The 26,793-nt window shown below is 51.2% G+C and overlaps 1 protein-coding gene across 1 annotated transcript in view; it reads right to left on the bottom strand.

The window, feature by feature from the left end:
• The window catches only part of LOC146337495 (transmembrane protein 87A-like), a 33,386-nt gene extending 7,064 nt beyond the window's left edge, over nt 1-26,322 (bottom strand). Inside the window, exons 1-14 of the mRNA XM_084814709.1 lie at nt 26,166-26,322; nt 19,631-19,697; nt 19,272-19,360; nt 18,981-19,091; nt 17,404-17,472; nt 15,247-15,453; nt 11,528-11,615; nt 10,708-10,772; nt 8,192-8,375; nt 5,613-5,712; nt 4,192-4,285; nt 4,016-4,087; nt 1,581-1,689; nt 124-182 (exon numbers count right to left, since the gene is read on the bottom strand). Coding sequence (XP_084670835.1) covers nt 124-182; nt 1,581-1,689; nt 4,016-4,087; nt 4,192-4,285; nt 5,613-5,712; nt 8,192-8,375; nt 10,708-10,772; nt 11,528-11,615; nt 15,247-15,453; nt 17,404-17,472; nt 18,981-19,091; nt 19,272-19,360; nt 19,631-19,697; nt 26,166-26,303 — 1,452 coding nt within the window. The 5' untranslated portion in view covers nt 26,304-26,322. The remainder of the gene's footprint in view (nt 1-123; nt 183-1,580; nt 1,690-4,015; nt 4,088-4,191; nt 4,286-5,612; nt 5,713-8,191; nt 8,376-10,707; nt 10,773-11,527; nt 11,616-15,246; nt 15,454-17,403; nt 17,473-18,980; nt 19,092-19,271; nt 19,361-19,630; nt 19,698-26,165) is intronic.
• Nucleotides 26,323-26,793: the final 471 nt, after the last annotated feature.

Here is a 26,793-nt window from a genome sequence, read left to right as displayed (position 1 = left end):
CATGAAAGCTTTGTAAACTCTCTCCCTCAAACCTAGGTTGATGCCAGCATCAGTTTTTAAAAGGGGGGGGGGCAGACACCCACTTGCCCTCCCAATCCCTTCCCCTAGGATGTGGCTACTCACTGACTGGCACGTGGCAAGCCGGAAAGTCTTAGTGGTCCAGATAATGAAGATAACCGACGCTGCAGAGGAAATAATTATAGGCATATCATGTCTGATGGGAGGGGGCTGGGATACCACATGCTTGAAGGGGGGTGGGGGGTCTCTCTTCTGGGAGCAATACAAAATCCTTAATTCCATAGACTTTCAGCTAGGCACACACCACCACGGTTCCCGACATCCTGTCTTCTAGTTGGGTGCAACAATTTAAAGGGCTACGAATAACCTGAAGCTCCTTTGAAGAATAAGATCAAGGGTGCAGAGCCTCTTTCCACCCGAGGGCCAAGCCCCCTTCCAGATAAGCTCTCAGGGGTTGCCTTCCAGAAGTGGGCAGGGCCAAAGGCAAAAAGGGGCGGGGCCAAAATACGAACGATACCAGCCTGTTTTAGCTTAAAGCTCTTTCTGCCAGTAACTAAGCCTCGGGAGAGGCATTCTGGCCTTTCAGGAGGAGCAAACAGCCGCACAAAAGCCAGGAAACCACGAAACGATTGGCAGCTGGGGGAAAGGAGGTGGGGCCAGGGCCTTTGCAGGGACCCCCAGAGGGCCAGATTGGGATCTGGGCTGCATTTGGCTGCCAGGTCTGAGGTTCTACAACCCGAATAAGATGGACAAGTGGGAACTGCAACAAAATGCTGCAAAATAGAGTGCTCCTGTTCAGCATTCCAGCCAGCCATGCCCTTTTCCAGGATATTCCATTGCACTGCCCACAACAGCCAATCAGCATTCCATGCTCACTGAGCATGCTCAGTCCTCACCGGGCTGTTTTGTGGTGTCCCCCTTCCACATTTTGTTTTTCCTAAAACGCTTTGAACTTCTGCAAACGTTGGGGTTCTCCCCAAGCCTGCTAATGCCTCCCTCTTGGGCATGGATGGTGCCACTTTAGTTACAGAAGGACTGGCTCGTGGCAAATTGAGTTCACTCTTAGGATCAGGGAAGGCATGGTTGGGCTCTTGCCAAGGGCCCGCGCCCTAGCAGGGGCCCACTGACAAGAGTCCCCTGGAGTTGGTCCTCCTTTTCACCAATGTGACCTCCTTGTTCACCAGCCTCTCACCCTAGCCCAGGCGACAGTGGTGGTGGTGGTGGTGAGGAGGAGGAGGAGGAGACGCTACGGCCTGTGTGCTCCCTGGCTCTCTGCCTGCCAAGCAAGCCAGGGATGAGAAAGAGGAGGAGGAGAAAGAGCAGCTGGGGACAACAGCCGTGAGCAGGCAGACTTGCTGAGGGAGGAGGGGGCCCGCTGAGGGTGGCTTGCCCAAGGGCCCCTCCATAGCCTGGAGCTGGCACCAGTTAGCGTATAGGACTTTAAAAACCTGAGGACATGCAAAGTATTAAGAGAGACGACTGGTCGCAGGAAGTGGACATCCCCTCCTCTCGCCCCCTCCTCCCCACTTCCTGCCCCAAGATGCACCAAAGCTGGGCCTCACCGATGACGGCAAAGATGAGGGTGTTGGTGAAATGGCGGTAGAGCGAGAGCTTCACCAGGTTCCGACGCAGCTTCAGCAGCTTCATGGTTTGCACCAGGCTAATGAGGATGTGTCACTCGTTAAGGAAGACAGCACTGTGTGCAGGGGGGAGGACTGGGAACGGGGAAGGGAGAGCAGCAGGGAGAGCCTCCTCGAGGAGGAGAACAGCCCTGAGCATTCCAGACTCTCAGGCCTGCCTCCACAGTATGACGGTCCCACCACTGCGGATCGTAAGATACTGGCAGAGGCCTTCATCCCTGCATCAGGGCAGCTTCCAAACCGGCTCAAGTCAGGCTGATTTTCGTAATGTCGGAAGAGCCCTGCTGGATCAGGCGACAGGCCTCTCCAGTCCAGTTTTCTGATCCCACAGGGGCCAAACAGTTGCCTCAGCGGGAAGCCCACAAAGTATGGGGGCAACAGCCTCTTCCCGCTCATGTTCCCCAGGAACTGGGATCGAGAGGCAGACAGCCTCTGATTCTGGCGGTAGCATATAGCCATCATGACTAGTAGCCATGGATAGCCTTCTCCTCTGTGAATGTGTCTGACCCCCCCCACCCCCAGGGGATTTATGTCGGTGGTCATCGCCAACTGCACATACCGCCTAGGGCACGGTCATCTTTCTTCATACTGTTTTGTACTCACATTCATGATGACAGAATCATAGAATCATAGAATAGTAGGGTTGGAAGGGGCCTACAAGGCCATTGAGTCCAACCCCCTGCTCAATGCAGGAATCCAAGTCAGAGCATCCCTGACAGATGGCTGTCCAGCCTCGTCTTGAACGCCTCCAGTGTGGGAGAGCCCACCACTCTGATCAGGTGTGTAGAAGTTTGATGATCAGGTGTAGAAGTTTGCTAGTGTGAAGCCAGCTTAAAGTTAAGGTCAAGAACCCCAAGATGCGGTGCCTTCTGACTCCTGGGCTGGAGGCCTTTTGGCCCAAGTCCCAGAATCCCCCTCTTCCCGCCAACACTCTCTTCACTTTCCGAGTTCTGAGCAGATAAGGCAAGTCCGGGTCTTTATGAGCAAGCAGGCCAACAGCCCAAGGAATGGGCAGTGGATCTTGATCGCATTGAAAGGTCCAAGAACTCTCTGGGGAAGTGGGAGGAGGAGGCAAGGAACAAGCCAGGCAAGGGCAGAGACAGGGCTGGCCCCAGCCAGCCAGGTGAAGAGGATATCCACCAGCAGAGAGCAGAGTCAAGCATAGCCAGGGGAATAGCAGCCAGCAGCACCAAGTCATCTTGCGCCTGGGATAAAACGAGAGAAAGAGAGAGAGAAGGAGAAAGAGGCGACGGAGAGGAGAGGCAGAAAGAGGGGGAAGGCACAGTGCAGGCAGGAAGCTGGATTTATTTGCAGTTCAGTACAGGCTTATAAACAGCTAGTCACCTATGGCGAGCGGGTATTGCTTCCAGATGACTATGCAGAGAAGCGATCGTAAAATTGGGAGAACAGAAGGGTTTATTATGGCCTTCAAGGCCGTCAACATGCGACACATAGGACCCATGTGGCTAACCACAATGTGTGTGTTTTGGAAAATACCAGATTTCGCTGTCCAGGAAAGGACTGCGAAATGGGAAGATGGCCTTCCACCACCTAAAGATGGAAGTTAGGGGTGTGTGTGTGTGTGTGTGTGTGTGTATATATATATATATATAAAACACACCCTCCAACAGTGAGGTAATACAACCTAAAGTTGACACACATTGATTCTTTACCTAGTGTACCCCCATTATGATCCCTGGCTCAGCCAATACAAAGACAAGGATTACTCTCTGACTCACAAAGCACCCGGGTCTGTTTCAATCAGTGCTGGAAACAGAACTGAGTAACTGCAGCTTCTCTGCTTTGGAGGGTGGGTCAGGGAGGAACAGCCATATTTTTGTTGTTCCAGCAGCTCTCAGTGCAACCAGAAATCTGTTTTCCACCCAGCAGAGGCTATTTTAATTAAATCTACAAATCACCTCCTACAATCCCATCTGAGGACTGGGGCTGGCGACAGAGGTCTGGACTTCTCCATCAACAAACAGCCTTTTCTCTTCCCAGTGTCCAGCCCAAACAGCAGCCCTCCAAAGCTCACTCCCTACTTCGAGACTTTTTATGTTGGCCCCAATGAAGTTATTACACTAAGGTGGATTCTGGATTTGTTCTCACGGACCAACATGGCTGCCTACAATTTTAAACACAGTTATGTGTGGGCAACTGGGCAAGTAGGAACTTCCGTGGGCCACCAGACCGTTTTGTGAGGCTGAGCCCCTCCCCCCGCCCCAGTCCCCATTTGGAGCCACAAGTTCTTCTCTTACGCCTCCCCTCCATGAGACAAAAAGAGATGAAGACAGGGCGCAGAGCTCACACACACATACAGAGCTAACTCACGCATACTAGTTCCTAGTAAAGGATATCCACCAGACGATACAAGAATCCACAAAAGCCAGAAAAATTTCGCAGATGAGGGTGGCTGCATTCGTTTGCTCCTGGGGTAGGGGACAATCAAACGCTGAGACAACTGATCCCAGGTTCAGTTGCCCAAATGCACACATTCGCTCCCTTCCCCACCCCAGCTGCCTTCCCCACTTACCGATTTCACCCTCAGGACCCCCTCGATGATAGAGAAGGTAAGGTACATCAGCCCGACACCCACGACGCGGTTCAAGAGAGCCCCCAGCCGTGGCCTGCCAGGGAGAAGCGGAGATCAGTCAAGGAGACGCATCGCCTGTCACAGAGTAAATCTCTTGAGCTCAGGGGCGCAGAACCTCTATCCACTCATGGGCCGCGTTCCATTTCAGAGTTCTCGGGGGCTGCATTCCAGTGGTGGGCAGGGCCAAAGGCAAAAGGGGCAGGCCAAAAATGCCAGCATATTTTAGAATGAAGCTCTTCCTGCTAGTAACTCAGCCTCAAGAGAGGGCTTTCAACTTTTTAGAATGGGGGAAAAAGTACAGAAGCCCAGAAAACACCAATTGGTGGTCAGGAAAAAGAGGGTGGGGCCCTCTGCAGAAGCCCCAGAGGGCTGGACTGGGACCCCAGGCAGGCCAGGGTTGGCTCCCGGAATCTGAGGTTCTGCTCCCCTGCTCTCAATGTTGGCTAAGATTTGTGGGCAGATCTGAGAGCCTGGGGAGGAAGCACTCCCTCGGATAAGCTGGGTTCAGGCCATTCACAAGAGGAGCAAACAAGGGAGTGCTTTGTTTCCAAGGTCATCTAGGTGCAAAGCATCCCCTAGCCCAGGAAGTGGGGCAGCTCCAGGATGCACACCCATGGAACAGATGAGGGAAGCTGCCTTAGACCAGCGCAGGCTATCTGTCCACCTAGCCAGGTCATGTCTATGCTGTCGACTCAAGGGGAGGTTTCTTTCAACATCTGTGTCAGGGTGGACACTGAGCCCACAGAATCCCAGAGTAGTTCTGATTCTGAGGAAGACCAGTCACTCCTGGGAGAGGAGCGCGCTCCTCTTTCCCAGGGCCAACAGCTGACGGAGATTCCTCCCACCAGCATTCCTAGCTTAGATAGCAGTCCAGGGAGTGACAGAGCGCAGGAAGCAGACTTGACGGACGCGCGACGCCAACACAGAGAGCTGCGCCAAATGGCTGCGCCCGGTTGGCGCGCAAACAACGGCTGCGCCCAGAGGATCCAAGGGAAAAGAGGAGGGACTCTCCCTAGCCCATAAGTTCAGGATCTGCCAGTGATTCCCTTTCAAACGGGGACCAACTGTTCCAACTTAGGGCATAGGTACTCTGCTGCTCATATCTAGTTGCTAACAGTAGAGTTGTTAAGTTGTAAAAGAGGAAAAGCTTTGAAAAGAATCCCTTTGCCTGTGTCTGGACTTGGCTACTGGATTAGACTGAGAGAGGCCTCCAAGGAGCCCTTGACAATCTGCTACTCAGTCCTTTTAATGGGGGATCCCAGGGGCCTTCTGCATGCAAGCCATGTGCTCTACCACTCAGCTGCAGTCCTCCCTCTCCCAGCGCACGCCTCCTCCCACTGTCCCCTGGCCAGGACACTCACTTGACAATGCCGTATCCCAAGCTAGCGATGATGACAAGCACCCGGGCCAACATCCGTTTCACGGCACACAGGACCTCCGCGAAGATCACCGCCCCTTGAACTGGAAAGTAAAGAGGAGAGAAGGGGTCACTGGGAGAGAAAGCACACTGGGGGGTGGGCTGCCTTTGGCTTCCATGGGGATGCTGTTGCTCGCCTCCTAACAGATGCGGGGGGGTGGAATTTCTTTCTTTCTTAATATATTTATATCCTGCCTTTTTTCCTCTTTCAGGGAACCCATGGCCCTCCTCCTCCCCCTCCCAGTTTTTATCTTCACAACAACCCAGTGAGGTAGGCTAGGCTGAGAGTTAGTGACTGGCCCAAAGTCACCCAGTGAGCCTAATGACCGAGTGGGGACTAGGACCTGTGTCCCTTGATTCTCAGCCAAACACTCTAACCACTGCACCATACTGAAATCATATACAAGGAGCTGCACTGGTTTCCAAATAGATGCCAGGCCCAATTCAAGATGACGGCTTTGAAAAACCGGTTGAAAACCTATCTGTCTTCTCAGGCATTTGCTGATTTTAATACCTTGTTTGCTAGATTTTCTTTGTTGTTGTTTTAATCTTAATCTTTTAATTGTTCTTTTAACACTTCTTATACACTGCCCTGTGATTTGATGATGAAAGGCGGTATATAAATATTTGAAATAATAATTAGCTTTTAAAAAGTTCTCTGTGGATTAAGACCCAAGTCACTTGGAGTGCCCCTCTCCCTGCATGCATGAATACCTCTCCTCCCCTGCCCCTGCTCACCATAAGCTTGCTAGCCAGGAAGGAAAGGCTTTGCTCCACATCCTGCAGTTGGACACCTGCAAGAAGGAGTAGGGCCTTTCCTGTTGTGGCCCCAAAGTGATGGAAGGAGCTCCACAAGGAAACCTAACTGCGAGTCTCTGATATAGCAAAGCCCACTTTGGGAGAACTGCTTTGACCCTTAAAAAAAAAAAAATCTTGCTGCTATTATCTACAGGCTTCACCGACACACGAAGTGGTGAAAGCCACTAGCTAAGATGGTTCTAAAAGAGGACTGGACAAATTCACGGAGAGGAGTTCCATCGAGGGCTTCACATCACCGTCAGGTTCACAGGCAGTCAGCCTCTGAACACCAGGTGTTGAGGAGAGGGCTGCTCTTTCGAAGCCCTGCTTGAGGCCTTCTCAGAGGAATCTGGATGGCCGCTGGGGGTGCTGGAAAATGGCACAATTGGTCTGACCGAACAAGTTCTCCTTAATTCCGCTGGCTGCTGTTGCAATGGCTTGCGGCAGATGCTAATAAAAATACCTATTCTATTCTGCTGGTTGCTGTTCCTGGATTTTTATATCCATTCCATAATGTTATAATCAGTTTGGTAAGCCACCTCCTGTACTGTATGAGGAGGTAATCAAACAATTGTCCCTTTAATTCACTGTATTAAGCTTCATTCTAATCTTATATCATGCTTGTGTCATGCTGTTTCAGTGCTTGGAAACCTTTTGGCTAATTTGGCCAACTTTTTGGCTAATTTGGCTAACTTTTTGGCTATTTCAATGCTTGGAAACTTTTTGGCTAATTGATACACTAGGAAAAAAAGATGAGGAGGAAACTCCAAATGCCGAAAAAAGATCTATTGGGAGGCCCAACATGTTTTGGAAATCCTGCCCCAGGGGCACTACATATAATTTTATTTGTTTACTGTACTTTTAAAACACTCAATAACTGAATCTCTCTGGACGGTATACAATATATTATAAATATGAAATAAAAACTTAACAAAAAATGAAAACAGCCCAGAATAAAACCAAGATAAAACCAGCAGCAAATGATCTCACTACATAAAAACAAATTAAAATCAGCAGCAAAATAAAATACTAAAAGCACAAAAAACAGTTCCTAGAATGCCTGGGGGAATGAAAAGGTCTTCAGCTGGTGCCAAAAAAAGTTCATAATACAGCTGCCAGGCAAGCCTCTCTGGGGAGAGCATTCTACAGCAGAGGTGCCCCCAATGGAGGCCGGTGGCTCTGATGTCAGTGGGGCGGTGAATCCACTCCGGGTTTCAGTCAGAACTCTAAAGGAGCTCTCCAAGGTGCTTTGCATGTTGATCAAGGGATGCTTCATATGTTGGATAGGTACTTTAAGAGTTCTGACTGGTTCTGACAGAAACCAGGAGTGTATTCACTGCCCCACTGACATCGGAGCCAACAGCCTCCACTGGGTGCCACCACTGAGAAGGCCCTGTCTCCTGTATCCACCTGCCTCACCTCATTTGCTGGGGACGCCTGGAGGAAGGCCTCAGATGATGATCTCAAAGTCTGGGTAGGTAAATATGGGATGAGATGGTCCTTCAGGTAACCTGGCCCCACATATTTAATATAACATGTATTTCCACCCCATTCGTGATGCCATCCTGTTTTTGTCATGGGCTTTTAACTGGTACGCTACATCACATTTCCCTGGACAGGCAGAGAGAACCAGCCAGCCAACCAACCCAGGATTCATTTTGCAAAGCAAGTTGCCATCAGCGGATTTGCTCCGCCTGGCAGAGGGGCCAAGCGAGCCCCACTTACCGGACATTCCTTGGCTCTGGATGCTCTGAAACTCGGCGTAGAAGACCGCCTTCTCCAACATGCCCAAGAGGATGACGCCGCCGATCCAGAAATGGATCCGCAGAATGTCCCGCCAGTAGCAGGCCAGGAGGGCCAGCCACAGCACCCCGTAGAGGACGTACACGATACACATCACCATATAGAACTGCAACGTTGCAGGGAGCGGGAGGGAAGAAAGGAGAGTGCCGAGGAGGTCAGAGCAGCAGGGGTGACACGTGCTGGAGGATCATCTCCTCCCATATGTACCTGCCTGGGCCCTAAGATCATCTTCAGAGGCCCTCAGCTAGGTGCCCCCACCAGATCAGGTGAGGTGGGTGGCTCCTAAGGAGCGGCCTTTTTCAGTGGTGGCACCGCATTGTGGAACGCCCTCCCCAAAAGGGCTCACCTGGCTAGGTGCTTTGTGGTCTTTCTGGCACCAGGTGAAGGCTTTTTTTATTCTCCCAGGTCTGTTTTAAACTCGTAAAGGTTTTTTATTTTATCATGTGGTATTTCGGGGGGGGGGGGGAGGAATAATTTTCATGAACTGCCCAGAAAGATTTGGTGGTATACAGATGTGGTAAATAACCAACGTACCCCAAAAGGGCCAAGCTTGGCTCCAAGGAGATGGAGGTGGAGATTCTTGCACATGGCGACTTAACCACCAATCCTCCTGCTTTGATTGGGGGTTTTAAGGCTGATCTCTCTCACTTCTGCTTCAGACTCTTGATTTCCAAAGCTCTGCCTTTGTGCTGGGCCGTTTTACTTTCACTGTTTGAGGATTCTGCCCAAACCCCGCAACTCAAAAGCGCTGAAAGGTTAAGCAGTGACTCTGTGCAATTCTGGGGGCACCCATGTGCCCACCCGAAACTATGACTCCCTGGGTTTTCTGTAGCAGACCTGCGGCTGCTAAGTTCGTTTAAAAACAAGACCAAACCAATAAAGCGCCAAGGCTAACGCGCAGATGCTCGCTTGGGGCAGCCCGCCTGCCTCCCCCACTTATTTTTAACAAGAACCACAGTGCCGCTTTCTTTCCATTCCCCAATGAAGGAAAAAGGGAGGCAGAATGCAAGGCTCGTGATTTTGAGATGATCCCAAAAGCCAAGAGCTGCAGGGAAAAAAGATGCAAAACTCGCTCCTGGAGCCCGTTCTCAAGCCGTGCTGTTTGGACACGTTGGCGGAGGGTGTGTGTGTGTGAGGGAAGCAGGCCTCCCCCAGGCTACGAGCTCTTGGCAGGGCATACAGAAGGGGGTTGGCGAGAAGTCACCCAAAACACACAGCAGCCGCGGCGCCTTTCTGCTTGGAACATACAGAGGGAAGGCAGCGAACATGGAGCAAAGGAGGCCGCTTCAGGTCGAAGCTGCTGATGGATATAAAGAGAGGCCAAACACTCGAATGAATGGCTTCTGGAGCATTTGAGAGAAACGACATTACTGCGGGGTGCTGTTTCCTGGACCCACATCTAACACTGCCAGATGCAGAAAACTGGAGCGTAGCAGGACGCAGACCAATATAAAATGCCATTCTTTGTGGGGAAGCCCCCGATTCTTTCTTAAATTAACGACAGGAATACTCAGAAGGATTCATGACATAGCCTGGCAGCACCAAAGAGGTCACGGGTGCAAAAGTCGGCAAAATGAGAGACCGCCCACTTCGCTTCCAAGCCCCGTTTCAAGCTCTGCCAAAACGCAATCAGACCAGTGCGCCTGCAGACACCTCCCCCCCCCCGCCAGTTTTCCTGCCACTCCTGATTTTTATTTTATTCCTTAAGATTTTTTTTTTAACTGGGAGTCTGGCAAACTGCAAAGTGAAGTGCTACCCTCCAGTACTATCTTTATCTGGGTTCTAAATAATGGTGCAGCGAAGTAATTTTAGACCCCGACCTAATGGCCTTCGGGGGGGGGGGAGGGGCTTGTAGATGGCCATGTGTATTACTTGAAGCACACAACTCACATTTCTCTTCACCCCACCCCACAACCTGCATTCCATGCTTTACAACTGCTTCTACATTTCTGATATGTTAGAAAAAACAACAAAACTGTTAGCCAATGTTGATTAAAAAAAACAATACTCTCCCAGCACGCTTCAAGTCTACCATCCTGGACCAAATTAGGATGGCAACCTATAGTTTAGTGCACATTGCTATGCACAAGATCCCCGCACGCTCACTCATCAGAAAGACAGTTGATGAAGCATTGGAGGAAGGGAAGGGTTCCAGAAAATAAAGAAAGCTTAGCGGGAGGAGTGGGGGGATTTGGGAAAGAGGCCACCTGGGAAAGACAAGAAATCATGCCTCCCTGCACAACACTCCTTGGGCCACCCATAAACGGCATTATCGAGCAGCCTTCCCCACCTGGTGCTCTCCACCACTCCCATAGGAGTGGTACTCCCATAGGAGCTGCAGTCCAGCACATCTGGGGAGCACCCAGTTGGAGAAGGCTGTTGTACAGTTCCAGCCACACCCAGAGGGGGAAATAAGTAAAATACAGCCCCCAGCTCACCACCATCAGAGGCCATTCCGAGGCAGAGATGTACTGGTAATCAGGATGTTCCATCTGGACGTCAACTGCAGGTTGCAACGGGAAAGGAGACACATGGATGAAAAGGTTACCGAAGGACAGTGCTTCTGGAGAAGCACCGTCCTACACCCTGGAAGGCCCCTGATGTTTTTGTTCTACGATGGCTTTGATGTTTATGTTCTACGGTGGGTTATGTTAGCTGCTCTCAGTATCAGATAAACAGGATACAAAAATATCAAAGCTCTAATTAAGAACATTAAAGTCCTCAGCTTTCATTTAAAGACAAAAACAAGTTCCTAGCCCACACTAAGAAAACCTTGAAGGACTGTGGCAGGAACTCATTTTCCTGCTTTGCTCTTTCCTGAACATTTCTTGCAGAAATATTCTGCAAGGAAGGAAGGAAACAGAAGACTCTGAGCGTAGGGAAGGGCAGTCCCCTCTGGGGGCTAGCCTGAGGAATTAGCTCTCCCTCCCACCCCGCAATCTCAAATGTTCCAATTGGAAACAGGGAAAGAAGGGAGCTTGATGCAGGGGAGCGGTGAGGCATCCGGGATCTGTTACCCGTCCTCCTAAGACAAGAGAGATGAACCTAGAAGGGCTGGTGTGCCTTCTGCTCAGTGCCCAGCACAAAGAACGAAGCCGTATTTGGCAGAAGCTATTGATACACAAGTAGGGGACAGGGGAGGATTTGGCTCGTGGAAGACAAGAACCCCGTCCCCGTCACACAAGCAGGTGCCTTTGTATTTAAGGCCAAGCCTGGCGAGAGCAGCCCTTTCATTGCCCCATCAGACATTTCACTCACTTGAGAGCTCCCAGTTGGAAGACAGGGTGTTGATGCTGAGGATGAAGACGTATGGTCCATCGTCCCAGGTTTCGGCTACCACGGAAGCCTGCATCACAAGAACATAAGAGCCCTGATTCTGGATCAGACCAAGAGTCCATCTAGTCCAGCATTTTGTTCACACAGTGGCCAACCAGCTGTCAACGGGAAACCCACAAGCAGGGCATGAGCACAACAGCACCCTCCCGCCCATGTTCCCCAGCAACTGGTGTACAAAGGCTCACTGCCTCTGATACTGGAGGTAGCGTAGAGGCATCAAGACTAGTAGTCATTGATAGCCTCTTCCTCCATGAATCTGTCTAACCCCCTATTACAGCCATCCAAATTGGGGGCCATTACTATGTCTTGTGGTAGCAAATTCCATAGTTTAACTATGGACTATGTCATGGCATCTGGCCCCATCACTTCATGGCATATAGAAGGGGAAGAAATGGAAGCAGTGACAGATTTTACTTTCTTGGGCTCCAAGATCACCGCAGACGGTGACTGTAGCCATGAAATTAAAAGACACTTGCTCCTTGGGAGGAAAGCTATGGCACATCTAGACAGCATAGTAAGAAACAGAGACATCACCTTGCCGACAAAGGTCCATATAATCAAAGCTATGATTTCCCAGTAGTAATGTATGGCTGTGAGAGCTGGACTATAAGAAAGGCTGAGCGCCGAAGAATCTATGCTTTCGAACTGTGGCGCTGGAGAAGACTCTTACGAGTCCCCTGGACTGCAAGGAGGTCAAATCAGTCAATCCTAAAGGAAATCAGCCCTGAGTGCTCATTGGAAGGACAGATATTGATGCTGAAGCTCAAATATTTTGGCCACCTAATGCGAAGAGAAAACTCCCTGGAAAAGACCCTGATGCTGGGAAAGATTGAAGGCTAAAGGAGAAGGGGACAGCAGAGGATGAGATGGCTAGATAGCATCACCGATGCAATGAATATGAACTTGAGCACGCTCCGGGAGAGAGCGGAGGACAGGAAGGCCTGGCCTGCTATGGTCCGTGGGGTCACGAAGAGTCGAACGCGACTTAATGACTGAACAACAACATGTAAAGAAGTCCTTCCTTTTAGCTGTCCTGAATCTCCCACCAATCAGCCTCATGGGATGACCCTGAGAGAGAAAAAAGGTTTCCCTGTCCACTTTCTCCACACCATGCATCATTTTGTACAGCTCTATCATGTCTCCCCTTACCTTCCTTTTTTCCCCAAGGTAACCAATCCCAGCTTTTGTAACCTTCCCTCATTGGGGAATTGTTTCAGCCCCTTGACCATTTTAGTTGCCCTTTTTCCAGTTCTACAACATCCCTTTTTAGGTGCAGTGACCAGAACTGGACACAGTATTCCAAGTGTGGTTGCACCATAGATTTGTATAGGGGCAGTATGATTTTGGCAGTTTTATTCACAATTCCTTTCCTAATTATGCCCAATGTGGAATTTGCCTTTTTTACAGCAGCTGCACACTGGGTTGACTTCTTCACTGAGCTGTCTACCACAACCCCCAGGTCGCTTTCCTGGTCAGTCACTGCTAGTTCAAACCATCAGAAGCCAAACACATTCTGGGTAAATCAAGGAGCTGCATTGCCGCCTGCAAATCATGACAACTTGGCATCTCCAGGAAGGGCCGGGAAAGGGCCCTGCATGAAACCCTGGTGAGCCAATGCTAGTCAATCCTGGGCTAAGAACGTAAGAAGAGCTGTGCTGAAAAGGACCAAAGCCCTATTTAGTCCAGCAATCTGCCTCTGATACTGGAGAAAATGGCCTGGTTTGCACATATTGCTAAGCCATGGTGTGGTTTGTTGAAATCTGGCTTGCCACTGGGGCTGTTTGCACGATACGACAGCCTGAAATGTCTGAACCTGTCCTTGCAAATAAACCAGCTATAAACCACAAACAGAAGCCATGGTTTGCTGTTGGCTTACGAAGTCTGGCTTGTTTAAACCATGGATTGTCGGGATGCCTGAATCTATTTTTCCCTGGCTTGTTTGTGCTACTGTCTGCCCTAAAACAGAGGCACCCAGCAAGAGCAGCCTGAAAATGAAACTGCTCCGAAGGCTGGCAAAATGGGTGCGAGAAAAACAAACCAGAAACGGAAAACAACCCGTGGTTTGTTTGCTTGTCTGGACAAAGCAATAAACCATGGTTAACATAAATCAGGGTTTACCATTATGTGTGAACACAGCCAACATATAGCCCTCATGACTAGTAGCCATTGGTAGCCTTATTCTCTGTGAATTTGTCCAATCCCCTTTTAAAGGCATCCAAATTGGCACCCATCACCACATCTTGTGATAGCAAATTCCATAGTGTCAGGGGCTCCGTGGAGGCCTCTCTCAGTCTAATCCAGTAGCCAAGTCCAGACACAGACAAAGGGATTCCTTTCAAAGCTTTATTCTTCTTTTACAACTTAACAACTATACCGTTTGCAACTAGATCTGAGCAGCAGAGTACCTATGCCCTAAGTTGGAACAGTTGGTCCCTGTTTGAAAGGGAATTACTGGCAGACCCCTGAACTTAAGGACTAGGGAGAGTCCCTCCCCTTTTCCCATGGATCCTCTGGGCGCAGCCGTTGTTTGCGTGCCAACCGGGCACTACGCCTCCTTTCCGCGCCCTCCATCTGGCACCGCTCTCTGCATCTGCGTCGCGCGTCCACCAAGTCTGCTTCCCGCGCTCTGTCACTCCCTGGACTGCTATCTAAGCTAGGAATGCTGGTGGGAGGAATCTCTGTCAGCTGTTGGCCCTGGGAAAGAGGAGCACGCTCCCCTCCCAGGAGCGACTGCTCTTCCTCAGAATCAGAACTACTCTGGGATTCTATGGGCTCAGTGTCCACCCTGACAGCTAGTTTAACTATGCACCGCATGCAGAAGTCCTTCCTTTTATTTGTCCTGAATCTCTCACCACTCTGCTTCATGGGATGAACCCTTTGGGTTCTAGTGTTACGGGAGAGGGAGAAAAACGTCTCCTTATACACCTTCTCCACCCCATGCATAATTTTGTACACCTCTGTCAAGTCTCCACATACCTGCCTTTTTCTCAGCTAAACGGCCTCAAATGTTGTAATCTTTTCTCACAGAGAGCCCCTTGATAAGTTTGGTTGCCCCTTTCTGGATCTTTTCCAACTTTACAATGTCCCTTTTGAGGTGCAGTGACCAGAGCTGCAGACGGACTCCTGGCCTGACTCGGCAGAAGGCCACCGCCTGGCCTGACTCGGCAGAAGGCCACCGCCTGGCCTGACTCGGCAGAAGGCCACCGCCTGGCCTGACTCGGCAGAAGGCCACCGCCTCTCTTCCACAGTGGTAGCACTTTAGGTCACGTGTGAAAACACTGCCTGCGGCCCCATTTCTCCACTAATTCTTAAGATCACAAGAAAAGGAAGACCAGCTTATCGCCTCTGTAGATGCGAAGAAAGCGCCCGAGTCAGTGTCTTCCCCTGGAAAGGTAGCTAAACCCATACGGCACAAGTCAGGGAGGCCAGCTCGCAGGAAAGCGGGGAAAACATTAAGAAAAGGTGGACATTCAAGCAACGCATGTCGAACAGTTCCACTGCATGACGCAGGCACCTCAGCAGGGCCTCTGCCTTCAGCAGGGGTGGATGCATTTGCGCCCCATGAGCAATTCTTGGGGACTCAGATGGGAGACTAAAAGCGGGGGGGGGGGCTGGGCACGCTGCTCTTACGAGCCACCAACCTCGAGCTTGTTCTTCACTGCGCTGCCTTTCGCCTTGGTGTCTCCCGCTGCCTTCCCGTCAGCTGGGGAAGGGGGCTTCTCTGCGGGGAGCTCCTTGGACTTTTGCATGTCTTTGGTCTCTTGGTTGGCTGCCGTTCCCTTGTCCGTCCCACCTTTCTTGGCATCCAACAGTTTGGAGACATCCCTTTTCTTCACTACCGAATGTGGCTGATGGGGAAACAGAGACACTGGCAGTCGGGGGGACGGAAGGAGAGAGCCCCCACATCCATGTCCCCGCAGTGGCCACATACTGGAAAAGTCAGAGGGGACCCCTTCCTCTCCACCCCACCACCCCAAATGAGAATAATGACAAACATGGGAAGTTGCAATTCCTGCCTGTTTTGCTTAACCAACATTCACTGTTTAAAAGAAAATCAGACACCCTTCCTAGGCCAAACCACAAACATTACTGCAAGGAGAACACAGTACAAAGAAACCACACAGCAACTCAGAAAACCACCACCATTCAGGAACAAGGCCCGATGGGTAGATACATAGCTTATGGTACAGTGGAAGTGAGACCATGTTGTACCACACCGTTTTCTTGCAATTACAGGAGAGGCCCTAAAGAAGGTTATATCTAACAGGTGATTCTGGGGCAGAGGAAGAGAACAGGGGCCCTGCTATGTTCCAACTGCATTGGTTACATTTGCTTTTTCAAGTGTGAGGCTCCAAGTTTAGAAATCCCCAGTCCTGGAATTTGTCAGGCACTCACTTTCCTCTGTTCAGGCAACAGTTGAAGACTTCTTAAGATGCAATCCTATGCATGTTTAGATAGAAAAAAGACCTACAATTCCCTGAATGCTGGAAATTGGAGATCTTTTTTCTGCCTAAACATGCACAGGATTGCGCCCTTATGCTCCAAAGCTTTTTAACAGCATTTCATTTGATTGCCGATTGCTGACCGGGTCTGTTTTAGTATTTTACTGTTGTATTGTTTGATGGGGGGGGTATGGTAATAAGTTGTTTTAAGAGAAAAGGGGGAGCCAACAGCTCCCTAATACCCCGCCTCGGTGAGGAGAGAGCAGCCCCCCCATACACAGACACAACAGAAAGAGAAGAGCCCTTCGAAAGCATGGATCCACATGAATCTGTTTTTCAATGGGCGTCCAAGGCACTCCGTGTGTGCGTGTGTGAAAGAGGGACGCACAGAGAATGACCAGGTTTGGACACCGTGGCTCTTCATGGGTTGGAATGGCATTTGATGGGGGGCTTATGTCAGCTGTCTTGAATGGGTCTGTTATTGAAATTGTGTACTGACACTGTTTTTAGTTATTTAATTATTTTAAATTTTGCACCTTAAAATGTTTTAGAACACATTTTATTATAATGTTGTATCAGAAGGTTGTAGTTTTTGTATTTTTGTATTTTCTTGTGAACTGTTGAGAACTGCCCAGAAAGCCTCGGCTATTGGGCGGTATAAAAATGAAATAATAAAAAATAATTTCACCCACAAGGAGCCACAACACCCATGGGTGCTGCATAACATATCTAAACCACACTGAGGGGTTGTCACAACATGTGAATCCAGCAAGCATGTATTATGCAAGGGTTAAACAAACCTCACACAACCCATGGTCTGTTTTAGGGTAATACAAGAGTTGTTTAAGCGTCGCATAACCCACACTCACTGGGTTTGCACGACATCACAACCTCCGAGAGGGGGCTGCATATTCAAAATGGCGGCCACACAAACCCCACACGTCTCACTGTGGATTAAAAAACCCACTCTGAGCTGTCGTGTTGTGCGAACAGCCCCAATGAAAAGGTGTGTGTTGTGTGAATGGATGCATGGAGGTTGGGGGCAATGGATGGATGGTTTGGGGTCTGTCCCCACCCATTGCTTACTCTGGCCCTGTCCAGATTTCTGCTGAGGGAATGAAGCCCTTAGTGGTAAAACAGTTGCTGCCCACTCCTGTTCTATGGCGTCGCTGGCTGCCTCACAGCTCCCCAGCTGAGGGGCAGAATTCAGGAATCGTCATGAATCGTCATGAAATACTAACAGGGGCAGAGGGTTTCTGTCCCACACTATCTATCACAGATCCATGGACCCCCCATGCCCACTCACACACACTCGCCCATCTCTTCCCTCCCCCAGTTCCCAGCATTCTAACTGACCGAACTGGTTATTTGCTGCTCTTGCAAATGCTTCAGCTTCCTCGGCTTTGGGAGTTTTGAGATTTGCAGCTAAAACAGAAGGGAGAGGAGACGGTCACATTTGCTGGCACATTTTCCCTTTCTCCCAACAAAGGCCAACCCCCCACCCCCCCAGATTGCTTTGCGGTTTCTACCCTTTTACTAAACCTGCCCCACGCGTCGAATCTGGAGATAACCCTCTGCTCCAAAGTGGTTGGACAGACACTTCCTGGCCAAACTCTTTGCTTCCCCTCAGAGAACAGAGAGGAGAGAACCCATGCTCCTCACACTCCAGAATGCCTCCCCAGCTTCCACCTAGCATAGGGGGGGGAACCTGTGGCCCAACAGATGCAGTTGGACTCCAACTCCCATCAGCTTCAGATGGCCACAGGTCAGGGATTATTGGAGTTGTGGCCCAACAACATCTGGAGGGTCAGTCTTCCCCACCCCTGACCAAGCTGAAAGGTCTTCTCTCCATTGGTCCAACCAGAACATTCCCCCCAAATCCAATTGGGCCCAAGGCCTCTTCTGCCATTCTGTGGCTTCTCAGGGGAGACGTGATAGAGCACTACAAAATTCTGCATGGTGTGGAGAAGGTGGATAGGGAGACATTTTTCTCCCTCTCTCATAATACTAGGACCCAGTGGGGTCACCCCATGAAGCTGACTGGGGGGAGATTCAGGGCAGATAAAAGGAAGTCCTTCACACGGCACATAGTCAAACTATGGAATTCGCTACCACAGGACGTAGCGATGGCCACCAGTTTGGATGGCTTCAAAAGGCTGGATAAAAGGTTGGAAAATTCCTGGAGGAAAAGGCTCTCAATGGCCACTAGTCCTGCTGGCTATGTGCTACCTCCAGTACCAGAGGCAGGGAGCCTGTGTACACCAGTGGCTGGGGAACATGGGCGGGAGGGTGCTGTTGCGCTCATGCCCTGCTTGTGGGTTCCTGGTCGACAGCTGGTTGGCCAGTGTGTGAACAGAATGCTGGACTAGACGGACCTTTGCTCTGATCCAGCAGGGCTCTTCTGGTGTTCTGATGTCCTCAAGGCCATTCCAGCAAGGCGTACAGGGGGATAGGAGAGGGGTAGCTGGACCAGCCCTGCTGAAAGGCTACTTCATTGTTTCCTCTTCCCTCCCCACCCCTATGACCTTGTGAGACATGCCTTTTTAGCTGTAAGCTTGCAGGCAGGGACTGCCTTATTTTACTGACTGCATGCAAGCTGCTCCAGGAGCACGTTTGGCTGAGGAGCAGGATAGAAATACTCTAAATAAACAAAGAGAGGTGTGTGTCCCGCTACCACCTGGCCAAATTCTTTTCTCTTCCACGGATCGCCTCCTCCCCGTTACGGAAGAGGCATCATCATTTGCTCACATGCCTCCCACCCTTGGGCCAGCTTGCCCAAGCCTTGCTTCCCCAAACCCCCCTTCTTCCTGAGGCAAACCCGCTTTGTATCTCTTCACAGAAGTTCCCTCCCCAACTCAGCAGAGGCCCCCGCTAAACTCGGCTCCCTTCTCCCCCAGCCTTGCCACACGCATCCGCCATTTTGGACGTCCCACCTCAAGGAGGTGGCCACACCGAGTCTGGTTGCTGTACCAAACATACTGGCCATCCCCAGCGGAACTGGCCTCGTTCTCCCGAGTCTTCAGAGCTTCCCGAGCTTCATTTTCCTGCAAGGAGAGAGGACGGGTGGGGTACAGCTCGCTGTTTGCCAAACAGCTCATTAACCAGAAATGGGTTGAGTGCCGGTGTTTCCCTGTACTGCAGGCATGCCCCTCCTCTCCCCTGCCCCCCATTTCCCAGAGGCCCTCGGGCCTTCCCGACTCCCCCCCACCCTATGAGCTGCTCACATTTATGTAGACCTCGTTGTGACAGCGGGAGCTGCGGAGGTGCCAGGTGACGTTGAAGAGCGCCTCTGAGCTGCAGATCTTGTGCAGAACTGCCAAGGAAAACACGGTTAGCCAAAGTCTCCAGGAGTCCAGCCAGAGCCCCACACCGCCCCAATCTCTGAGCTGAAACTGGAATCACTCAGCCTAATGTAGCCTGCTCCAAGCTGGTGCCCTCCAATCATGGTGGATCACAGCTCCCATCATCCGTTGGCCATACCAGCTGGGAATGATGGGAGCTGCAGTCCAACACATCTGGAGGGCACCGGGTTGGGGAGCAGTCGCCTTCAGCACGTACCCCTTTGGAGCGGCTCAGCACTTACATTTGAGGATAATCCAGGTCCCCTTAAACATCGTCTTGGGAAGGACAAACAGGTTCTCCGTTTGGTTCTGAAAAAGAAGGACAATGAAAGCGTTGTTGAGAGGCACACACAGCCTGGCATTTGGGCCATTTCCTCCCAAAACAAACCAACTCTAGCCACCATGGAAGAATTCTCTTCTAGCTCTTGAATCATAACAAGATCAAACACCTAGACGGGGTAGAACAGCTCCAAGTGGAAAATTTCAACCTCAAGACTACTCCTGGGGAGGAGGAGATGCTGAGGAGAGAGACCGTTCCAGCGGCTTGTGTTACAGGCAGCGTGTTCCAGCGGGTGAAGTTTCCAACAGGAGCTAGTGTAGCAGCCAAGAGCACACACCGAGAAGTCTCAAGCTCAAATCCTGTGCCAGGTGGGAACTCCCTAGGCAAGCCAGGGCTCTCAGTCCCCTTGCCTGCGTTACAGGGGAAATAATGACAGCCCACCACAGGATTGGTGGATTACTGAGAGAAGCATTCTGCAATGCTTCAGGCCCTTAAATGGCACTGCAACATTTTAAGTGTCATAAAGAACAGCCCCAGCACAGGAAGAGAGATATGCTCTATCCTCACTGTTGCTCCAGGTCTTAAACGAAAACTGACCCACAGAATCTATGGGCCAGGCCGTACAGCACATGCCATACATGAAGCATCCCTAAAAGGTGCTTGCCCGGCCTTTTTTTGAAAGTCTCCAAGGAAAGGCATTCCACTACTTCACTAGGCAGATCATTCTATTGCTGAACTGCTCTTCTAGCAGGCCTGTAAAGAGCCACTCACCTTGGGCGAGCTAGGTATCATCCCCAGGCGATCAGGCCAAGAAAGATTCCAGGAGTAGGTTCCTCCTCCTCACCCCCAACCAATGGGATGTTCTTTGAAAGTCCCACTTACAGTCACAAATGTCTCCCTAATGCTTGTCCATAGTGCATTTGTTGTTTAAACCACACGGATTCTTCACCTATCTCTGAATGGATCTTCGATTCCTTAAGGATACGAAGCTGCCTTATATCAAGTCAAACTATTGGTTCATCTAGCGCGGCCATTGTCTAGCCTGACTGGCCATGGCTCTCTCAGCCAGGGAGAAGGCTTTCCTGTCACTTTCATCTGGCGATACCGAGGACTGAATCTGGGCCCTTCCGCATGCAAAGCGTGTGCTCCACCACTGAGCTATGGGCCCTCCATAGCTATAGGTTTTTGCTTTATATGGAGTCGAACCATTGGTCCTTCTAGCCGCAGTATTGCATATTCTTGCTGGATATGGCTCTTCAGACAAAGGTCTTTCCTGGCCCTATTACCTATTTTCTAACTGGAGTTGCCCAGAATAGAGTAGAAGGGTATCAATGGCTACTAATCATGATAGCTATATTACTATTTACTTATTTTACCATCCTTCATTATCAAATCACAGGGCTGTTTACAAAAGCAAGGTATTAAAATCAGCAAATACCCTGGGATACAGACACATTTTCAACAGACGCCTAAACACAGTCAAGAATGGTGCCTGTTACACTGCAGGGAAGAGAGAATCCCAAAGGCCAGGTGCCACAACAAAGAAGGCCCACCCCTGCCTTGCCTCCAGTATCGGAGGCAGTATGCCTCTGTATACCAGTTGCTGGGGAACACGAGCAGGAGGGTGCTATTGTTCTTGTGTCCTGTCCTGTTGTGGGCTTCCTCTTGGGGCGTCTTGTTGGGGGTTCTTATGGATCTTCTGCGTGAAAATCCTACCAACCTGCTTTGGGCGCATCCTTTTATACCCTGCATTTGTCTGTCATGATCTCCCATAGCAAAGAAGTGGGGTGTAGCAACAGCAAGAAAACTATAGCTACCCCACAACCATCCCACCTACAGACAGACACAATGGGAGATCTGCCCAATGCAAAAATTCCTCTGCAACAGTGTGTTTTGAACCCCTCCAGGTAAACTGAACTTTACACTTGTGGTTTAGTCACAGACTCATATCACAGCTGATCTTCCTCTTCCCTCGGCAGACCAGGGGAAAACAGGTAGTGATGCCTATGACAAGGCCTTCTGTTAACCTCAAATTAAACCATGTTCTAACAAGGCAGGCCTGCCTTGATGCCAACAGAGATGGCATTCACGTGCTGTCCAAGTTAGCAATGCACCCTGTTGTTTTCTAGAGTTAATGAACATTAACCCAAGGGCAAAGTTTTTCCGTTTTTATTATTTTATAGTTTTGTAGTCCCCAAGAACAACAAAGAAGACTCACACCTCAAAACAGCCTTTATCTTGCATGGGGGTAAATTCAGTTATAGAAACACCTGGCCCAGGATTGGCAAGCCTAGGCAGAGGTTTAAGAACCTACAGAAAAAAACCTCTTGGCACAGAACCTGGAAGCCACCGAAAGTTGGAAGAGGGGCTACTACAGCTTGCTCAGGAAGGTGGTTGCTATAGCTCAAATGTTGATGCCAGGGAAAGCTCACATTTGATCAAAGCATTTGCATCAGTCCCCTCCTTTGAACAAGCCCTTTCCCTTTGCTTACTCACTACAAATATTTAACATGACTTTCATGCAATTCACAGGCAAGGTGAGGCACACGACACAGAAGGGGTGAGTTCCCTTCACAAGAGGATGACAATTCCACAGTGCCATCCTCTCGCAGGCTCCACCATTCTCTCTATGCCAGATTTGCACTAGCATGGAGAGCTGCAGCAGAAGCCTTGCTGTCCCCTCCCAGCCAGGGAACACAACGGTATTAGAAGGCCTGAAACGACAAACGGGACAGCGATTCAGAACACTAGTGGGAAAAGACAATACTAGGTAATGCCTAAGTAGGCAGATTATGGATCTGTTTGCACAGTAGCTGGAAGAGGGTGGCTGGAGGGTGGAAAAAGTGCAGAAAAGGGCAACTAAAATGATCAAGGGGCTGGAGCATCTCCCCTATGAGAGAAGGTGACTACATCTGGGATTGTTTAGCTTGGAAAAAAATAGGGTAAGGGGAGACAGTATAAAAGTCTACAAAATTATGCATGGTGTGGAGAACGTGGATAGGGAGACATCTTTCTCCCGCTCTCAAAATACTAGAACCTGGGGTCATCCTATGAAGCTGATGGGTGGGAGATTCAGGACAGATGAAAGGCAGGACTTCTTCACACAGCACATAGTCAAACTATGGAACTTGCTACAACAGGAAGAAGTGATGGCCACAACTTTGGATGGCTTTAAAAGGGAGTTGGACAAATTCCTGGAGGAAAAGGCTATCAATGGCCACTAGTCCTGCTGGCTACGTGCTACCTCCAGTACCAGAGGCAGTGAGACTCTGTACACCAGTTGCTGGGGAACATGGGTGGGAGGGTGCTGTTGCGCTCATGCCCTGCTTGTGGGTTCCTGGTCGACAGCTGGTTGGCCACTGTTTGAACAGAGTGCTGGACTAGACGGACCTTTGCTCTGATCCAGCAGGGCTGTTCTTATGTTCTTAGGGTGAGGCGATACCTCCAGCGTAGCCCTGAACTATACAATGTACCCTGACCATGTGGGCGGAAGATGTAGGTATTACCCAGAACAGCATGGCTGTAACCACGTCACTAAATGACGCCTTCTACTCCATCCCCACACACACACAAAAACCCATCTGAAGGGCGCAGTCCACACCTATACAGGGTAAGGGCCACAGCTGAGTAGCCAAGCCCCTGCTTTGCATGCAGAAGGTCCCGGGTTCAATCCCTGGGAAAGAATCCTGCCTGAAACCCTGGAGAGCCACTGCCAATTAGCGTTGACAACAGCAGGCGAGACGGACCAAGGGTCTGACGTAAGCCCAAAGCTCCCCCAAATCACAGGCATTTGAGATGTTTGACGCCTATCCACCCCACAGCCATAGGGGCTGGTATTCTGCCTGCCAATACCACCTCTTTCCAAGTTCACCTCTTCTGGTCCTTTCGCATTGTCAGCATAGATGAAAGCAGAGCAAAGGCGTATTTCCCACCTTGAGGTAGGGAACAGGGTGCGAATACTCCAGCTTCTGCAGTGCCACCGAATGTCTCCGCATATGCGGTCGTGGGTGAATCAGTCCCATTCAAGAAGAGAATAAAATAGGTTTCTTGTGCTGCTTCCTGCTGTCTCACATTCAAGGATAATATCAGGTCAGACAAGCAAGAAAAAGTATGTTCCATCTTGTTACTGCCTCTGGCTAAACCCTCTGCAACTGATTTCCCAGTCACTCATTCCACTACCCTCAAACAGCTTGCACTTGCTTATCAAGAGAGGCAAATATTCCCAGCATCATGAATTGCAGAAACAGTCATTCACATCCTGAAAACAATCCAAAAGAGAGATCTTTGGCACTCTTCCTTTCTCCGAGGCAGCCTCTCCCTCCATCTTGCTATCGTTTTATAGGGGATATGAACTTGAGCACTCTCCGGGAGAGAGCGGAGGACAGGAAGGCCTGGCGTGCTATGGTCCGTGGGGTCATGAAGAGTCGGACACGACTTAACGACTGAACAACAACAACTTCTGCCTTCTATGGGAGGGCCTTTCCTGCAACACAGACCCAGGAGGCTGATTTTTCTCTCCTCCAGTCACTCTCCCATGTCCCTTTTAATAGGCTTCTCTTCCACCTACAATACAGCGATTCCCAACTGTCCAAGAAAGGATGCGAAATAAATCTGTACTCTATGGACTCTGCTGATTTTACTTCCACAGACCAATACAGCTACTCTTTTGGAGTACCCAAGTCTTCTCCCCAGAAAGCAATTCTATGCTCCTTCTTCTACAGGATAACATTCTACCTGGTCCCTGTCACAGGGTGCCCATTCCTCCTACATCATGGAAAGATCAGCTTCCTTCAACACGCCCACTGAAGTGGTTCAGAGGATGAACAGGGAGTCGGATTCAAAAATACCCAGGAGCTCTGCTGGATCAGACCAAAGGCCCCTCTAGTCCAACATTCTGTTCCCACAGAGGCCAACTAGGTGCCCCAACGGGAAGCCCACAAGAAGGGCCCCCTGCCACTCACTGGTGTTCAGAGACACAGCGCCTCTCATACTGCAGATAATATACAGCCTTCATGACTAGTAGCCATCGATAGCCTTATCCTCCATGAATTTGTGTAATCCCCTTTTAAAGCCATCCAAGTTTGTGGCCATCACTAACATGCTGGGAACGCGCTGCACATGGATGTAAGAAACTGACTCATACCAGTGGTCTATTGCACAGAGTCTACTCTGAATGGCCGCGATAGTATCTCTCTTGATGGGAGATACTGGAAACTGAACCTGGGATCTTCTGCATGCAAAGCAGGGGCTCTGCCCCAGAGCTACAGAACCCCGCCCCCCTTGACATAGGCCATCCAGCACCAGGAGCAGAAAGCGGGGGGCCCCCCTCACCACAAAGCTCTCCCAAGAATAGCGCTGCTTTCCCCCATCAGAGCAACTGGCATCCATTCATTTGTACAGAGAAGTAAAAGCAGGGCCCTCAAGGGTTTTGTTCAACAACACAAGGATCCCCACGCAAAGGAGATGTTACACCCCTGGATCTCTCTGTATCGCCTGAGGCACCTAGCACTGGGGATGCAGGGCAGGGCTTTGCCTCACTGCCACGGTGCAATGCTTGGCCTGTTCCATGTGAATGAATGGCAACTACCGCAACCTGACATCGGCAGGGGAGGGTGTGCATGGACACCAACGGAGTGGAAGGCAAGTCTGAGACTCCTGCTGATGACTAGAACGTGGGGATTCTGAATATGTGCAGAGGGGAAGCGAACCACACCCACCAGCCCTGCTCCAGGTATCTTTCATGTGCTGATCTGGATCAAGGCTGGTGAAAGCGATGCACACTCACACGTTGATAATCCAGAAACTCAGAGTCTCTGCACTCTTTCCCCACTCGCAGACTTCCCTCCAGCTTGAGAATTATGCCTGCTCCTATCTAAACCAATCAGAGTTTATTATTCAGTCACAGACCAGTTCCGCCTGCTCCTATCTGCATAGCCCCACACGCATTTCTGCTGCTTGGTTCCGTCACACTTCGGAGTGTCAGAAGGCAGGGAACTTGCTTTCTGTTTAGGACAGGGGTTTCACACGCATACATATTAAGATCCATATTGGCGTAATACCTTCATTAGGCGTCGAAGAAAAGATCACGAAAAACGTGCAAGCTTTCGCGATCCCCAGAGCTCTTCATCAGGCAAGATGTTGGTGATGAAGACAGTGGGAGGTCTCAAAAGCTTGCAAGTTTTTTGTGATCCTTCAGTTGGCCCAAATGGAGGTATTACACCAATATGGATTTTGGAACTTTCTCACGGCCCGCACAGATGGCTTTGGGGGGAGCTGGACCACACGCATTAAGCACATACATGCGCAAATACATGTGCATATAACTTTTAGCAGCCGTGTCAGCACTGCTGCTTGCCCCACAATGATCTGCAGACGGGCACCTCCTCCCTCGCGCCCCCTGCCACGTCCCGGGCTGCCCCTGCGCCCTCCCTGCTCGGCTGGGGGCCAAGGGCTCCGCTCCCCCACAGAGCCCCGCGCCTCCCTGCCGCGACACTCACGCCGCTGGCCTCGAGCCTCCACCGGCCGGGCTCCGACGCGGCCCCGCCGGCCGGCCCCGGCGCCAGCGCCGCCCCCAAGAGCAGCAGCGCGGCGAGCCGGAGCGGGCGCCGCGTCCCCGGGCGCCGACCCGCCGCCATCCTCTTCCGGAACCGGGGGTCGCGCGGGCGAGGGGGCGGGGCCCGGCGCGAGCGGCCGGAAGAAGGCGGCGGCTCCCGGGCGGGGCGCAGGCGGCCCCGCCCTTCCGCGCGCCTGGCGGCCAGGGGCCGGGTGCAGAGGGGCGGCGCTGCGGAAGGGCGGAGCGTGGCGCGGCGCGGCGCGGCGCGCGAGAGGCCGGCCGGCCGGCCGGGCGCGCCGTCCGCTCGCCGCCCCGCCGAGCTGCGTAGGCGCGGCGCTGCAGCCCTTCCTCGCGGGGGAGGCGCGCGGTCACGCGCCCCCCGCGCTCCGCCCAGCTCCGCAGCGCCCCTCCTCGGCGCGCGGCCGCGGGCGGGCGCCGGCGGTTCTTCGCGCCGCGCCGCTGCGCCTTGCGCCCTTTGCGCGGCGCCTGGGGCAGTCGGGGCGGGTCGGGCGGGGCCGCCAGGCCGGGCCCGCGCAGCGCGGGGCTCCCGCTGCCTGGGCGTCCCCGCCGCG

Source organism: Heloderma suspectum, chromosome 10 (assembly GCF_057233095.1).
Source record: "Heloderma suspectum isolate Gila_16-S chromosome 10, 16-S_ref, whole genome shotgun sequence".
NCBI lineage: Eukaryota > Metazoa > Chordata > Lepidosauria > Squamata > Helodermatidae > Heloderma > Heloderma suspectum.
This window is presented reverse-complemented; position numbering and strand designations above follow the sequence as displayed.